The following is a 17,910-nucleotide window of genomic DNA, read 5'->3' as shown; positions in this document are numbered from 1 at the left end:
AACTGTATTGCTATAACGACTGGTATCAGAATAGCACCCCAGGTCACCATGGCTGTACAAGACAGAACAGACCTGAGGAGAATGACTTATCCATAGTCAGGTCCTAACGAAAAGGGAGGCCTTTAGTCTCACCAGCACTCGGTACTAAACAGTGAGCAAATTCATGTAACTATTACATGTTAACGCTGATTTACCATGCTAAAAGCTCTTAACATGTTCCTTTAGGTTATTTGAATGAAAATGTAGGATTTTCATTCAAATATCAATAGCTACACTAATAGTTTCAAATAAATCAATCTTTGTTATTACCGCCAGTTAGAAAACATGAATTTCACATATGAGTTCCATAACTCATGTTCAGTTTTGGTCAGCCTACTCTCCTGGACCCCAGTTTTGTTATCATCAGGAACTTCTGGATGGATGGTCCATTGTAATCATACATGGAATGAGGTGGTAACAAAATTACCGTTTCCCTGCATGATTTGGGGGAAAAAAAAGTATTCTTCTAGTCACCCAAACCTGAAACCTCAGTCTTCTTTTCCTTTCTCTTAAATCCATTGTCAGCTAATAGTTTTCTTCTTTTATGTGTCAGGTAGAATCAGAGAGTGAAAATTCAGGTCTGGAAGGGCCTCAGAGATCAGTGATTTAGTCACTTATTCAGTAGATATTTGTTGAGAACCTTTTTATTCCAGAAGCTGTTCTGGGTACTGGGAAAACAGCGAGCAGCACAGTCAAGAGTCCAGTTCCCAGAGAAACAAAGACCAAAGAAAGTCAGCACATTCACAAGGCAAATCATTTCAGATAGTGGTGAGGACTTTGTAAAGATATAACCGGGTACTCTTATCAAGGGCCTGGGGTCTTAGTGGGCTTGGCCAGGAATGATGATCTTAGTTCCTGAAGATAAACATTCCAGGTGAAGGGAACAGCAGGAGACAAGGTTGGCAGAATTGGAAAGCTCAGGGGAAAAGTCAGGGAGGCTGGGCACAGGGAGAGAGGCAGGTGTAGGGGGCCAAGACCGGCCGGTTGCTGGGTGGTGGAACAGGACAACAGCCCATCCTCACTCTTGGTCCAATCTTTGTCCCACCACACCCTTCCTTTTTTTTTTTTTCCTTTGCGGTACTCAGTCCTCTCACTGTTGTGGCCTATCCCGTTGCAGAGCACAGGCTCAGTGGCCATGGCTCACGGGCCCAGCCACTCCGCGGCATGTGGGATCTTCCTGGATCGGGGCGCGAACCCGTGTCCCCTGCATCGGCAGGCAGACTCTCAACCACTGCGCCACCAGGGAAGCCCCACACCCTTCCTTTTTATTCCAGATTCCTTCCATCACATTTTCCATCAGAGCAATGGTCACTGGTTTCCCTTCCTCCAGCCTTTGCCCTTTCATTACATCCTACTATGAACTATACGACACTCCATTAAAAAGAAACCCATTTAAAAAAGTCATATAATTCCTCTACTTAAAAATTGCCGACGTCTCTCATTTGTTTGCAAGATCATGCGGAAACTCCTCATCCTGAACAATGAATTACTGCTATCATTTAGCCCAACCTAATCCAGATATGGGTCCACCTAGGCTTTGATATCATTACTCGAATCTGCTTCTTTCCTTTACACACAACATTCTCTCCCTAACTTGCAGGAGAGCTCCTCATCGGCAGCTCATCAAACATTGCTACGTGGTGTCATCAACCAACCTTCATGATCACATATTATGCTCTCGGAATTAGGCCCAAGCTTCTTGATGGCTGGGAATTCATCCGTCCTTTATCTGTGCTCTCCTATATGATCGAACCCATTGCAACCAACATGGTAGGCACTAAATATAAAAGTTGTTAAATAAATAATAATTTCTTGAGCCTTGAAATGCTATTCTGATCCTCACTCATATATATTTTAAATTTTCATGTAACATTTACTCTGCGTCAGATACTGTATAATATTAACTTGTTTAATCTTATAAAAATCCTAGTGGTAGGGATGATTACCCATTTTTCAGATGAAGAAACTGAGACATAAGAAGGTTAAAGTAACTGCATAAGCCCCCAAGTCCGTGTCTAAACACCATGCCATGCTGTGTCTCTCTCACACACAGCCTCCTTCTAGTAACTCCCTTTGAACACTCCACTCTTATTTCATTCTTGGGTACTTGGGCACAAATGAGTTAGACACTAGAGGACAAAGTGAGGAAGGCATGACTTTCTTAAGTAACAATACAACTTATCATCCTCCAGTAAAATGAGTTATCTTGTTATGTATCTGTTGGCACTATGTCTTTGTCTGCTAAAATGATATTTCAAACTGGGTTTAGTGCTTCCAAATGGTACTAGGCGCTCATTCAGGAAACAGGTATTCTCCGAGGCCCTGCGGCACAGGTGCAGCTGAGACAGTGGAAACTTCCCAACCCCCCACTGGAACCACAGTTGAGTTTTCCCTCAGAGGTGAGGCTCCAAGTCTTAGAGGAAAATTCACGGTCTGGTCCTAACCAGTGCTGTCCTCTGGGGAATCCCAGCAGCATGGATGTGTTATCATGTGGACAGTAGACCAACTACCAATTAACAGCCAGACTCCAGCCAGGGTTGGGGGAGGGGTCAGGCCACACACAGTCCTCCCAGTGAATAACACGGAAACAGTCAAATTCGGACCACTCCAAAATTCCTACCACAACTGCTTCCGGCTTGTAATAGAGAACAAACATTAACATACTCAAAATTTAGTATAAAGAAATATTTTAAATATTAGAGTTGTCAGAATTTTAGAACTAGGATGAAGAGACTTTGGAAACCACTTAGATTCTCATTGTGAATGAGGAGTTGATGTGCAGGGCAGTCAAGTCTCTTCTCAAAGTCACAGGTAGAACCAGGGCCAAGGGCCTTTATATCACAGCATGGTACCCAGCCGGCTAGAGAAAATTCCTGGGTAATTATCTCTCTGTCAAGCTGTAAGTACCTCTGCAAATAAACCACCCCTGAATTTGGCTAGTTTTGAATTTCAGATCCTGGTGAACTGGTGTTTTTTTTTTTTTTTTTTAATGTCAGTTGTGTTTGAAATGCTAATCAATAATCTCACAGAATGACATGAACAATTTGAATTCTTTCTTGAGAGTTAATAATGACAGCAGGACACCAATGCAGAAGGATATTCTTTCTAAAGTGAAATGTGTGCTTTGTATTGGAACTTTTTCAAATGTTGGGAAAAAATTAAAAAGGTAATTACATGACTGCAAAATGCTGTTAAGTTAGTTCTTCAGTTGAAGAAGCCTAAAATGTAGCCTTTGGAAATGAAACACACTTCCTTTGTGGCTCCCTCCACAGAGACAAGATAAGGGCAAAGCTTGCACCGCCCCCCAACCCCAGGGGGAACTTGAAGTAAGCTAGACAAAATCTGTTCTCCCAGCACTTTTTTTTTTTTTTTTTGCGGTACGCGGGCCTCTCACTGTTGTGGCCTCTCCCGTTGCGGAGCACAGGCTCCGGACGCGCAGGCTCAGCGGCCATGGCTCACGGGCCCAGCCGCTCCGCGGCATGTGGGATCTTCCCGGACGGGGTCACGAACCCGCATCCCCTGCATCGGCAGGCGGACTCTCGACCACTGTGCCACCAGGGAAGCCTCTCCCAGCACTTTTGTTCTGACTCAGTGGCAGCTCCTGCACTCCTTCCACAACAGCCCTGCCCCGTGTCCTCTCTGGGACTCTCCTGCTGGCATCACACCATACCTCTTTGTGGCAAGATCTCTCCTAAAATCACTTGTTGAACTCAAATGGTTTCAATGGTTCAAGCCATTCAAATGTTTAAGTGAGCTCCTGACTTTCAGTTTAACAAAGGAACAAATGCAAATGGACTTGAGTTTGAGTCAGGCCACAAGCTATAGGAAGGTCCTTCTGCACGGCCTGTCCTGGTGGTAACACTCACTATGTAAAAACTGTGGTGACTTGTTTAGGGTCTGCCTTCTGCTCTAAACAGGAAACTCCGTGACAGGCCACACCTGTCCTGCTCTCCTCTGCCCACCTTTCCAGGGGCTAACGCAGTGCCTAGGGCACGGTAGGTAGTATTTATTGAACAAATGAAGTTGACCATTGCCTGACCTCTAAGAGAAACATGATGCTGAATCAGAAAAGGGTTTGAACATTAAAAGGCTTAAGAATGCTCTGAATCTGCAAAACAGTATTTAAATGTAGCCATATTATTTTAAGAGGCCAATACTTTAAGTGGAAGTGGAATGATCAAACATTTCTTGAGCAATGACCAGGAACCAGACACCACGTTAGGCCCAAGGATGGAGGTGGTTTTGTTGAATACATACAGGGATCCTGGCAAAGAGGGGTAGGATCCCCATTTACAGGTGAGGAAACAAGACTCAGAGCTGGGGTGACTTACCTTAGTTGCTATTATTTCAAAACACCTTGATCTTGAAATCCCCTTAAAAGTAACTGATTCCACAAACAGGACATTACGTGACTCATCTTTGAAATACAAGTGCTAAATCATTTTTGTAAAATTCAGCAATTATTTTTCAGTAATTCCCTTAGATAAAACTAGTCCAAAAGCCTATGGAAACTAGCTTGCCTGATAACCTTACCTAACACAAGAGTAGTGTTTCAGCTTAATTGCCATCTTGACTAATTACTCACGATGTGGCACAGGCTATGCTGGCCTATTAAAAACCAGTAGACAGAAACTGTGTGGCTTTACAGTATATAGTTCTCATTCCCACAACTTACATTTTCATGGCATCTGTTACTCTCTGGAAGAAAGCCAGAATTTCTGAGTAAAACGTATCAGTCCTAACAATGTGAACATTATTATTCCAGAAAGCCAACTGAGAATTGAACAAGATCTTACAGTAATGACTAGAACTTTGAAACAAGAATTTTCATTGGCACAGTGGGAAGAAATCTTTTTATCAAGGTTATGAGAATCAGAGATGTGAGCATCCCTTTAGAAGCTTCAAATAAATGCCTTAGGATGGGTCACCACTTCAGAGAGGCCTCTATAGCTTGAACAAAGCCCAAATCACTTTGCTCTAAACATTTGGGTTTGCGGCATAATTCCACACTAAAACTTATTAATCAGTGTTGGGTTACAGGATATCCACATATTGACCAAAACACTTCTAGGTTCGCTGGCTGATGAAAAGTTAAAATCGTCTTTCGGAGCCCTCCTATGAAAATTGTTTTTCTCCTTTCTGGTTCTACTTTTTGATGAGTAAAATCTGGGTGGTAGGACCTACACATTATTATTATCATTAGTTGTTATTATCAGTATTAAATAACAGTTACAGTTTCGTGTCCGTCTGTCTAAGAGCGTGTTTCTCTGATTTACTCACTCTGTATAGTTTCCCTTGGAGCGCTTCATCCAAATCTGTGATTTCAGCTATCAAGTATACTCCAGTGGTGTATAAATTTTATGATCATTTAACAAATTTTTAGTCAGTATCTACTATAAACCAGCCACTGCTCTATGCTCTGGAAATCTTCCCCATGTGGTAGTTGATCTTTTCTAACTCCTTGTGGGAATTGGAGACCCATCTATTCAGTTTCTTATTGGACATATGCACTTAGACACGCAAATTGTTCCTGTGCACTTGGACACTGATATCATCACATCTCCTCAGCTGGCCCTTGAGGAACTCCTAGGAGTTGCGTTGGGCCCCACTGCTCAACCCAGCACCCCCAACTATCTAAGGCCAGAGACTGAAACCTCTTTCCTCTTGCCTTCGGTGAGTCTTCTGCCTGAATCATTTCATACTCATCACTTCCTCTCAATCCGCAGCGGCATTTCATACCAGCTCTCATCACTGTTGCTAGGAAATGAAATCTTTCTACCCGTTTTTTTCTTTTTTTCCTTGCTCCAGGAAGGCCCCCTTGAATACGTTTCCTACACTGTTATGGAACATACTTTCTAAAATGCACATCTGACCTTGTCTCTTTGGTTTAATATCTCTGAAGGGCTTCCCTTAGCTTTCAGGGTAAAGACTTGCGAGCACACAAGGACCTTGTGATCAGGTTCCTAGTTACATTTCCTCCTGGACAGCCTCACTCTCTCCCTAGACAGGCTGACCTGCTCCCTCCACCTGCTCCCTCCTCATTTACTGACTCACCCAAGCATCCAGGCCTGACCCTGTGAAGCCTCCCTGCCCAGGCTGTCTGCTCTGCAGCAGGCTTCACAGCTGCAATGGGCCATCACCACCCTTTATTTGATTTCTCTGCTGTATTTCACCAATGTTTTTTGAAGGAAGCTACGGTATTTGCCTCAACCTTGAATCCCTAGGCAGCCCAGTGCCTGGAGCACAGTAAGCACTCAGACTGTGAGCCTGCATTTATTGGATGAACAAATCTTGAACTGATGGAAAAAGATTTATTGGTTTGCAGTTTTAAGGCATTCTGGATCATACCTCAACTATTGCAGCTTAAAAACTAAGGATTCTAATTCCTTAAAATACATGTTGGAGAAGCAGAAAGAGATTTCCTCCTTCCAAAGGATGTCTTTTGGTTGGGGTTTGGGTTTTTTTGCCCTCCCTTTTCTCCAACACTGAACTTACATATATTTGACTTTAGTCGTTCTACTTGATTCTTCACTAGGAGATGGAATAGCTAAAGGTAAAATCATAAGCAAAGGTGCCAGAAAAATGTGTGTTTGGATCCTGGTTCAAGCCCTATTTACTGAGAACCTTGGATAAGTAATAAGCTTCTCTGAGCCTCAGTTAACATAAAATGGGTATAATTAAATAGGATAACATGCAAAGCTGCTAGCACATAGTATACACTGAATTAGTTTTCTTTCTTTTTCTCTGCTTAGTTTCCCTTAAAGATACACACTTCAGGGCTTCCCTGGTGGCGCAGTGGTTGAGAGTCCGCCTGCCAATGCAGGGGACATGGGTTTGTGCCCCGGTCCGGGAAGATCCCACGTGCCGCAGAGCGGCTGGGCCCGTGAGCCATGGCCGCTGAGCCTGCGCGTCCGGAGCCTGTGCTCTGCAATGGGAGAGGCCACAACAGTGAGAGGCCCGCGTACCGAAAAAAAAAAAAAAAAAAAAAAGATACACACTTCACCTGGAATATATTCCTCTCCATCCCTTCTGACAAAATCCTCATTTTTTAAGGTCCAACTCTCCTCCTAATCTTCTCTGTGTAGTTGTCCCTGGAGCCTTCAGCCAGAAAGGGCTGTGCTGTCACCTGGGTTCCAGTGCCTCAATGTCTTATTTACTTTGTTCAACAGATCTATGCTGAGTGTCTACTATGTGCTGGGCATTAATTTAGGGGCTGGGAATCAGCAGTGAACGAAACAGATGTGTAAATGCCTGAGTCGTAGTGGAGAGGAATAAACATGTCAAAAAGTATAAAAACAATATTAGGTCAGATGAATATACGTGCTCTAATGGGTAACAGGAAAGGAAGTAACCAGAATGGGGGTGTCAGGGAGGGGGCCAGGCATGATGGAAGGAGCTTGGGGACAACAACTGCAAATGGAAGGCATCCACACACCAAGGTACTGACCAGGGAAAAGTGTGGCGTTTTCGATAAATAGAAAAGGGCCAATGTGGTTGAACTGTCGTGGGCTAAGGAAGGTGGGATGGAATGGAATTGGTGAAGTAGGCTGAGGCCAGATGGCATAAGAGGGCTACGGGGAAGAGTCTAAATTTTATTCCAAGTACCACTGAAGGGTTTTAATAAATCAGGGGTGTACTGGTATAATTTGTTTTAAGATTTCTCCAGCTACTGTGTGTCTGAACGTCTATTATCTCTCTCATGGGAGTTCTGATTTGCACTATAGTTTCTGGTGAATGTACCTGTCTTTTCTATCACACTGTGGTTCTGTAAGGGCAGTGATGATGTTTTATTCTTGTTTCCATCAGTGCCTCATGCATAGTCTCCCCAGTAAATGCTTGTCAAATTAAATGGAAATGTCCTGTTCCTTCTTTCTTGCCTGAAACTGTAGTAATTGTCATTGTAACCCTTCTAATCTTTGCAGGAAACTTGCAGTTGCCAGCTAGATCTGAACGAGGACAGCTTTCATATTTGTATTCCTCTCAGGCCTTCCTGCCATTGTAGGCTTCTCTGCTGACTTCCTGTCTCCCAGCCAGGTTACTCCCAGCCCCGGCCTGCAGGGCGCGTTTGTGGTCCCTCTTCTGTAGAGCGTGAGGTTTGTGCTGGGCACCCGCCCTCACAGGAAGCATCGCTGCTAGCTTTACACGACTAACAGCATCATCGTAGAACAACAGCACGCGCGCTGGCCACTTGCATGTGTCCTGCACGTAACCGACACAGCATCCCCTTCTGCTGGCTGTGTCCTCCCTAAGCCTCGGTTTCCTCATGTGTAGAATGGGGATAATCACAACAGACTGCCTCCCGGGGTTGATACAAGGCCTTTAAAGAGATCATGCATGTCAAACTGCACAGCATCCAGCAGATAGCACTCATCGAATGTCAATTTATATTAGTCGTAGTACTGTTTTTGTTTTTTAAAGATTTTTTTGATGTGGACCATTTTTTAAAAGTCTTTATTGAATCTGTTACAATATTGTTTCTGTTTTATGTTTTGTTTTTTTGGCCGAGAGGCACGTGGGATCTTAGCTCCCCGACCAGGGATCAAACCTGCATCCCCTGCATTGGAAGGCAAAGTCTTAACCACTGGACCGCCAGGGAAGTCCCATTAGTCATAGTACTGTTAGTATGCACAATTTGATTTAATCCTAGTAGCAACTCTGCAAGGGAAGTCTTGTTATATACAGGGTCAATATTCAGCTGGTTTGCATAGATATGGCTATACTAGTTGCTAAAACTATTGCAGTATCTCCCAGTTGCCAAATTACCTGCTGTCCCAAGCCCTCTAAATCCCGCTCCCCGACTCCATGACCCTGCAGCCTTCTCTGCCCAGGTTCTTTCCCTGGGATCCCTACCTCCCCCTTCTCCCCATGACCTGGCAGCTAATGGGACAGGGTCTGGCACAGCAGGAGGCCTCCAGGTTCCAGACAATTCCCCTTCTTCTATTCCGAGTGCTGACTGTCTGATTACACTTCCTTCATTGATGGGTAATGTGAAGTACAGAAGGAATAAGTCGTCCTCGATCTTATAAATGGGAATCCTAGGAAGTCAGACTTCAGAATCTGATGCCCCGGTGCCTTCCCTGACGCTGAGCTTCTCCTTAGACACTGATTAGAAAAACTAACAAGAGCCACTTTAGCTTCTTGAACTTGGAGGACTATTACCCGGACACCAGCAGATTCAGTTTCTGATCAATTCAGGAAGCAGTCAATGACATCTGAGAGTCCCCGCCTCAAGTGCCTGCCCTCGACCTTATTCCCCACCCCACTTCCATCCGAATCTCATTTAAAACAATTTGGCCCAAATCCTTCCACCCTCACTTCCGGCGCTGAGGACAGTCTTTGAGATGAAGACTCCGTGTACAGCCACACCGTTAAATAGTCACCATTTCTATCTCTATTTTCAAAATAAGAAGAGAATTAGAAAGACGTTAACGTGCACACATATGTGGTAACTCATGGATTATAGTACGAATACTAAATAGGAAATTAGGATAATGTATAGGATAGGTCCCACAACAAAAATGAAATCCAGAGTTGGGAATGGAAAAAGATCCCTCTTAAATTGAAGACACATGTCTGGATTTAAAATGTGGACAGTAGAGGTGGCATCTCCTTGAATGTAGACATTTCCTTCTTAATTGTACATTCTGAAGCTACAACCTCTCGCCCCCAGCTTGCCTTGAAATGTAAGCATTTTAAAAGTGTCTTATTATGTTCTAACGTCTTTAAAATAGGTTTTCAAGATTGAGCAGTTACATAATTGGCTTAATTAGATTCAATTACACAATTAGCGTAAATTGGAAATAACAGGATCAGAACATATAATTTCATAATTATGGCACATGACAATAAGGCAGACATTAAGCTGGCCAACAGTGCTAATGCAGGAGGAGTACATACAAACCTTAGAAGACTTGATGTCTTTCATGAGCCCAAATATACCCTCCCTCCAATAGTTACGGCTCAAAAATACGGTTTAACTAAACGAGATTGATTTTGAGTTCCAGACACAGAAAACAACATCTGGAAAATTCTTAGCTCTTTTCCTTCCTTCTGGGTGACTACATTTCTTTTCTATCTCATTAAAAGGACAATCCCTCTCTTTCTGAGGCCTTAATAGATTATGCAAGGAAGAATTCACTCTGAAGGGTGAATTACGCTGAACAACCCACCAATGCGCATGCTTGCCCCTCTGCTAGGACAGCAGCTTCAGGGGCACTGCTGAGGATTTGTGCATATATGGGATGGGTCAGCCTTCAGAAATACTGAGAGACGAAGGAGGGATTAAATTGCCTGTCTCTCAGATCAGCCACCCGACTTTTAATATTGCATTCATTATACTTGGTTCAGGTGGCATAACATCCCTGCTGCGTCTTTATCTTCCGATTTTAAAAGAGGGGAAAGATGACATTTGCCTAATGAGAAATTCATGTTCTCAACTCCTGCAGCTATTTTGGTGTATCTTTCCGTAAATTATGTCCAACTACCAGAGGGCTAAGAATAAACCGTTCATTTGTTAATTCACTCATTATTTTATTTACTCATTGAATAAACGTTTTGAGCTTCCTGAGGGAAGAGATTACTTCTTATTTATCCTTACGTATCAAACGCACAGCACAGCTGCTAGCATATAAGAGGCACTCAGTGTCTATCGAACTGCTTTCAATATATACTATAGCTATCATCTGCCCTGGTCTTACACAGAACAAAAGCTACTCTATTCCTGGTTGTGGCCTTCAAGAAACTTACAATTATTTTTTGTGTCATGACAATTATTATGTTAACAAAAACATGAGTTAATTGGTACTACCATTATGGAGAACAGTATGGAGTTTCCTTAAAAAACTAAAAGATAGAACTACCATATGATCTAGCAATCCCACTCCTGGGCATATATCCAGAGAAAACTATAATTTGAAAAGATACATGCACCCCAATGTTCATAGCAGCACTATTTACAATAGCCAGGACATGGAAGCAACCTAAATGCCCACCGACAGATGAATGAAGATGTGGTATGTATATATATGTGTGTGTGTGTGTGTGTGTGTGTGTGTGTGCGCGCGCGCACGTGTGTGTGTATATGTACACACACACACACACACAATGGAATATTATTCAGTCATAAAAAGAATGAAATAATGCCATTTGCAGCAACATGGATGGACCTAGAGATTATCATACTAAGTGAAGTAAGTCAGACAAAGACAAATATCATATGATATCACTTATATGTGGAATCTAAAAAAATGATACAAATGAACTTACAAAACATAAACAGACTCACAGACTTAGAAAACAAACTTATGGTTACCAGGGTGGAAGGGGAGGGGAGGGATAAATTGGGAGATTGGGATTGACGTAAACACACTACTATATATAAAATAGATAACTAATAAGGACCTACTGTATAGCACAGGGAACTCTACTCAATACTCTATAATGGCCTATATGGGAAAAGACTCTAAAACAGAGGGGATATATGTATATGTATAACTAATTCACTTTGCTGTACAGCAGAAACTAACACAACATTGTAAAGCAACTATACTCTAATAAAAATTTAAAAAACAACCCCCCTCCAAAAACATGAGTTAAATTGTCCCAGCTGACATCACTATGATGTCCACAAAGAATTTTTAGTCAAGAGTCAAATAAGTAGAAGAGCTTAAAAGTGCCACGTGCTAAAATGAGAAACTGGTCCCCACAAAGCCATGGTCATGGGGCACGGTCAGCCAGGGTCTGGGTCACAGCCCAGTACACCAGAACACGTGGGCAGTTCTCTGAACACACATGTGGTACCTGTCCTTCCAGGTACCTCTGGTTTTGATCCCACTGTTTGTCAAATTAAGTACTAAATATTCCCAAAGGTCCTGAACATACCTCAGCAAACGAACAACTGAAAATGTCTCCAAAGTGTTAGAGAAACCTCTAAAAGCCTTGGGCATTTTTTCTAATGATCTCTATTTTGTTTGTTCCTCTTCAATATCATCCTATGAGTAATGGGAGAAGCAAAAGGGCTTAGTGATGCTCACAGGCCATTACTAGCACAGGCTGCGGGACTTATCCTCTTAGACCCTTTCCTCCTAGTTTATTGGATTCTCTTTCATTACTTTTACTTTTCTGCATGATCCTTTCTTTTCTGTCTCTTACTTTCTGTCCCCAATAAATACTAGCTCAAAATATCATTCTCTTATCAAAAATGAGCGTTTGTTTACCAGAAGAAAATATATTACCCAAATACCTTGATCTATTCACATCTCCCCTAACAATATCCCAGAAGAGGTTTTGTGTTAATTCAAAGACTCAGACAGTGGATAGTCCAACAGCTTGGTGTAGGGTTTGAAGGCAGGGGTGAGGAATTTTTAAGCTTCTGTTAATATTTCAGGGTCTTGATCCTGTCACTAGAGGGATGTAGAGGCACAAATGTACTTCCTAAGATTCTAACCCCTAGAAGCTACATATTAACTTATTTAAAATGTATGTTGTAATGCACATTAGTATAAATATTCCTTATGGGACCTAGTAGTAAAGAATAAAGTTGAAGTACTGGAGGCGAAAAAATATACAGAGGGAGAAACATCCCCAAACTTGTTATATTCTTGTTTTTCTCATTTCACCAGAAGACAGGAAGCATTTTCTAAGGGCCTCTAGGTACAAACCAGGCTTAAAGTGTGTAGAATCCAGATGAGTTGTTTTGTGAACAAGTATGAAGAACTTCCTTATTTTATTTTGCATAAATCCTTGAGGGTAAAAGCTACGTCAATTATGAGGAATTAAAAACTTCTTCTAAAGCTCTACTGGTTTAAGCACTTAAATCAACTTGGTAAATGCACCTCTTTTTAAGGACCAAAAATTAAAGTGGGAGCAAAATGGAAGTTTTCCTACCAAACTGTTAAGAGTAGTTACCTCTGACCTGGAGGGAGAGAAAATGTAGTCTTTGGATTGAGCTACAGACAGGCTTCAACTTGCCATGTGCTCTAAAATCTTCTCTCTCTAGGAGGGTCAAGATTAGGAGGCCATGATCTCCAAGGAGCCTGGAATAACAGATTTTCCAAACTGGGTTCATCAACTACAGATTTTTAGAAGTTTTCCAAAAAGGCTATTTCAGTAAATGAACACTCTTACCGGCAAGTGACTTTTTGTTTCCATCCTTCCAAAGCTTAATATCTCTCTTTCTTCTCCTGCCCATTAAAATCCAGGACCAGTGCCTGTTCTCTTGGGTGTGCACTGCTTGGATGAGAATGAGACAGTTCATGTTGCAATAAGCTTGTGGGCTCTCCTCCCTCCTGTCCTGGTTCTGGAGAGAGTTCTGACAGGAGAGGATGGATAGACACACGGATCAGTATGTCTTAAAAATTCAAGCACGAGAGCCCGGCAAAATGAGGGTCTTAATGTGAAAGCTAAAGACGGGTCAACGTTTTTGCAGCAGTCTTCTCTCACGGTGAAAGTCACCTGGTGATTTCCTTATCACAAAATCCAAAGGCTTGGACCCGTCTCCTCTTTGCAGCAACTGATGCTGTGAACTCTGACACGGAAATACTCATCTCTTGGCTTCTAACACGCTCCATTGCCTGGTTCTTCTTCTACCCTTTTCAGTGTCTTCTCTTCTACTTATTTTACTTGTCTTTCTCTTTTTTCCTAAATGGGAGATTCCCCCAGGTTCTGTCTCTGGCTTTCTCTTCTCCTCTCTCTGCATTTCTCCCTTCTCCCACCTCTTGCTAACCTGAAGGCTTCAACTGTCATTCCATGTGGACGATGCCACTGAAAACTGTCAATTACTGAGTATCTACCATGAGCTGGACACTTTAAAAAAATATTTATTTTCTCTTATTTATTTCCTTTATTTTTTTGGCTGTGTTGGGTCTTAGTTGCAGCATACAGGATCTTAGTTGAGGCACACGGGATCTTTGTTGAGGCACGTGCGATCTTTCATTGCTGCACGCAGGCTCTCTCGTGGAGGCGCACGAGCTCAGTAGTTGTGGTGTGCGGGCTTAGATGTCCCACGGCATGTGGGATCTTAGCTCCTCGACCAGGGATCGAACCCTCATCCCCTGCATCGGAAGGTGGATTCTTTACCCCTGGACCACCAGGGAAGTCCCGAGCTGGACACTTTTTACATGTCGTCTCACTGATCTCACACCAATTTTCTGCCTTTTAGGTGAGGAGGTAGAATCTCAGGGAGGTATGAAGACTCACCCGAGACATCAAGACCACACAGCAGACGTGCTAGAGCCAGTGTTGGAGTTCAGATCTTTCTGGCTGTAAGGCCCACACTGTTGTCACTACACCGACCCTCCTAACCCATGACTCGGCCTCCGGTCTCATTTCAAAATCCACAGGTCTTCTTCTCTGACTGGTTTCTCCTCCTAACAGAGACTTTCTGAAACCATTCACCACCTTTCTCCCAGTGACCCAGCTCCCAGTGGCGGGAGTCTCTGCCTCATCTCGCGGTCCTCCCCTTGCCCCGCTTCTCCATACCCACCTCCTAATCTCACCAGCTGCCAGATGCTACCTCTGACTTCATCTTTCCCTTCTCCCAACCAGCCGACACACCACTTCCTGAGCACCGTTCCCCAGGCCACATTCTTCCCTTAGGTAAAATCTTCGGTGGCTTCCCACTGCTGGGAGAAAATAATGTCCAAATACCTCCACTTCTTGCTCAAAAGTCCAATCTACTTTTTGGGTCATATCTCTCAGAACTTCCTGACACGTAAACTGTGTACCAGTGAAACCGGGCAACTAACTATCCCCTGAGTGTCTGAATGTCCCATTTCTATGCTTTTGTTCAGGCTGCTCCTTCTTACAGGAACTCACTCTGAATCCAGCAGCCACTCCCCATCTGCACAAACTCTACCCCGTCTCATGTAATGCACGCGCAGACACACACACACACACACACACACACACACACACACCGATTCTCCTCCACCACCTTCCAGTTGGATGTCACTTTACATCTTTAAGCCTTCCCAGATTTCCATCTGTTCCACTCTTGGGGAACTTAGCCTGTTCTTCTTTGGGTTTATTGCCCCCCTCCTCTTCTTCGTAAGCTCTAAATCCCTTGGCACAGAAGGGACATTTCAGACTCCTCAGCGTATTCCCTGCAATCTTTTAGTCCAAGGGACATAATGGATGCCTGCCAAATACATATTAATTCAATTTAGTCAAACTTTGGTAAAATCTAGCAGCGTGAGGTCACATTTTAAATGCAATGCTGTACACGATTCTCCCCTAGCAAGAAGAAACAAAATGTTTCACACGGTCTCTGAGCATCTTGAGATCAAGACTGTTTAAATGATGACTAGGAGTGCATAGCCTCAAAATGATTACCTTTTTGCCTAATGTAGCAGGGAGAGAGGGCAGAAAAGGATTTGTGGAGAAAAAGAAACAACGTTAGGTTCTGCCCACTGTCATATGAAGAATGGAGAGGAAATAACTTACGGTAGAATGCACGTCGATAAGATAGGATGGCAAACGCTGAATGATAAAAATTCAATTTACGTGTAGCTCTCCTGTGACACATAAATATTGTCAGGTAAGGTAAACTACTGCAATATTAACCTGTACTTAGTGAGATGTTAGCCTCTGAAAATGTTCTTTGGTTTTTCCCTATATTGTAGTTTATGTCTTCCTAAGTGGATGGTAAGTTCACAGAGGGGAAGACATAGACCCACTGTTACCCGGCTCTTCTGACACTTTGGTGTTTACTAAATGTTATCCTTGGGGCTGAGCATCAAAGAGGGTCATGACTCTTCTAAGGTCTCATTCTCAAAGAGTTATTAACACAATTTTGGAGGATGATTTTTGAGAAGATATCCAATATATGGCTATGTTTATACACAAGAATTTATATCAGATTCAATGATACTCACTCCCGAATTGTGTATCATGGATACAAGAAAGTTGTAACTTTGACTTCTCTTTAACCCTGTTAGTTTTAATCTACTATGAAGCAGAAGAAAGTTCAAATCATGGACAACCACGCCCTCTGTGCAATGCTACTGATCTTAAGGAGGAGTTACAAGCAACTGGATGCAGCAAGATCAGTGCAAATCTATCACCAACACCAGTCAATCTATCCAAAATGTGTGCTGACAAAAAGCCAGTGCTCTCCCGAGCATTATCCTCTCCCCGAACACAATGTAATTGCTTAAATCCCTAATCTCTGCAACTCAAGGAATTTCTTAAAGTATGAATCTCCTTTTGCCAATGGCAAAGTTCCAGGTTTGGGGAATTGAGACATTAGTGATGACAGGAGGCATGAGGTCAGAGGATGACAGACAGGACTGAATTCACTGCACAGAGAATTCTCCAGGAAATACCATCTGCACACCTGAGGCTTAGAGTTGGTGTGTATAACCAAGAAGTCCACTAGGAACCAATGATTTAGCCGGGATAGGGGCTCTCCAATGACTGCCAGTCCTATTTAAAAGTTAACAAAATGATTGCTAGAAACTTTATGTTCTGGGAGAAAGGTAGGGTAGGGAAGGTGAAAGCAGACAAAATGCAACATAGTCACAGATGCAAACCCTCTTCTCACTCACCACAATCATTTGAGCCACGTAACTTTCAGGTCCGGTGTATTCAGTCGGGTCTTTCACCTTCACCAGGACTAGGAAGTACAAATAATGCCACATATTGTGTTCTGACTTGATGTGCTCCTCAAAAGAAACCGTTTTATTATCAAACTTGTCCCTCTCGAGTCCTGCAAATCACAGGAGACACAATGTGTGTAATTTAATCAGCACTCGCTTCTTGGCATAAAAACAGAACATAATAATTATTGTGAAAAAACGCTTTCTGAAAGACCATGACAATTTAAAATGTTATGATTAAAAACAACGCAGTATATAAGGCCTGCAAAAAAAAGTCATAGAGTTTTTAATTTCTTTCCTGTGGATCCTTAGAAATGCACAGTCCTATTATAGATGTAAAATTTGCAGACAATTTTAAATATAGCTGTATCAAAATTGTCAAATTAAACTGGACCGCAAGTCTAAGAAAAAGAAGTCAAAATGATTGTGCAAGAAAAAGCACGCTTGCTAATCAGGGCAGAAAGAAAGTGTCATTTTAACCGAAACTTGGGTAAAAGGAGAAAAGGCAGCTAACAGTCATCTCTTCAAAACCACTTGTAATCAGTGAAGGGCAAACGAATGTCCACAGATATCTGGGCTCTGAGCGCAGTAAGGACTCACAGGCTCATTCCACCCCTTAGACTACTGTGTTCCAGGCATTTTGGGGAGGGGAAGGTCTGCTCAATTTCTAGGGCATATTTTTAGCCTCTGGAAGGACACGGAGCAGTAATCTCACTGGGTAGTAAGATTCTTTTCTCTCAAAGGTTGAAGCGCAGATGAAAGGAAATGAATGGGGATGAAGAAAAACATCTATGGAAAAATGAATTATACTGCCAAGTAAAATGGGATGTTGGGATTCAGTCTGGTTTTGCAGTTCAGATACTGGAGGAGAAATCTGGAAATTGAATTCCAAACCTGGCTACTCTTTTCCTAAACATATTTTTTTTTTTTTTAAAAAAAAGGTCATTTGGCCATTTAGGCATGAAGACGACCCTTTAAACAATAAGATGCAAAACAAAGTACGATACGTAAAAAACCTGTCCCCAATGAAGGCGTGACCCTTTAAATTATATTACTGGATATTTTTACGGGAAATACCATAAAGTTTGGCTGGCAGATGGCTATGCCTCATCTTACTTGACCTATCAACAGCTCAGCATGCTTCAAATAAAATCCAATCCTCTCCCCCAAACCTGCTCCACCCATGTTCTCTTTTCATTCCATGACAACTCCGTTCTTCCAGTTTTCAAGCCAAAAGTCTAGGAGTCAACCCTGAATCCTCTCTCTCTCTCTCTCA

At 42.6% G+C, this 17,910-nt stretch overlaps 1 protein-coding gene across 3 annotated transcripts in view; it reads right to left on the bottom strand.

The window, feature by feature from the left end:
- The window catches only part of ITPR2 (inositol 1,4,5-trisphosphate receptor type 2), a 527,210-nt gene that overhangs the window by 38,707 nt on the left and 470,593 nt on the right, over nt 1-17,910 (bottom strand). For all 3 annotated transcript variants that reach the window (XM_030830533.3, XM_030830536.3, XM_060305847.2), the window contains one exon: nt 16,584-16,744. In XM_030830533.3, coding sequence (XP_030686393.1) covers nt 16,584-16,744 — 161 coding nt within the window. The remainder of the gene's footprint in view (nt 1-16,583; nt 16,745-17,910) is intronic.

The sequence above is a fragment of the Globicephala melas genome, chromosome 10, assembly GCF_963455315.2.
Source record: "Globicephala melas chromosome 10, mGloMel1.2, whole genome shotgun sequence".
NCBI classification, from domain to species: domain Eukaryota; kingdom Metazoa; phylum Chordata; class Mammalia; order Artiodactyla; family Delphinidae; genus Globicephala; species Globicephala melas.
The sequence above is the reverse complement of the archived record's forward strand: the minus strand, read 5'-3'. Positions and strand labels throughout refer to the sequence as shown.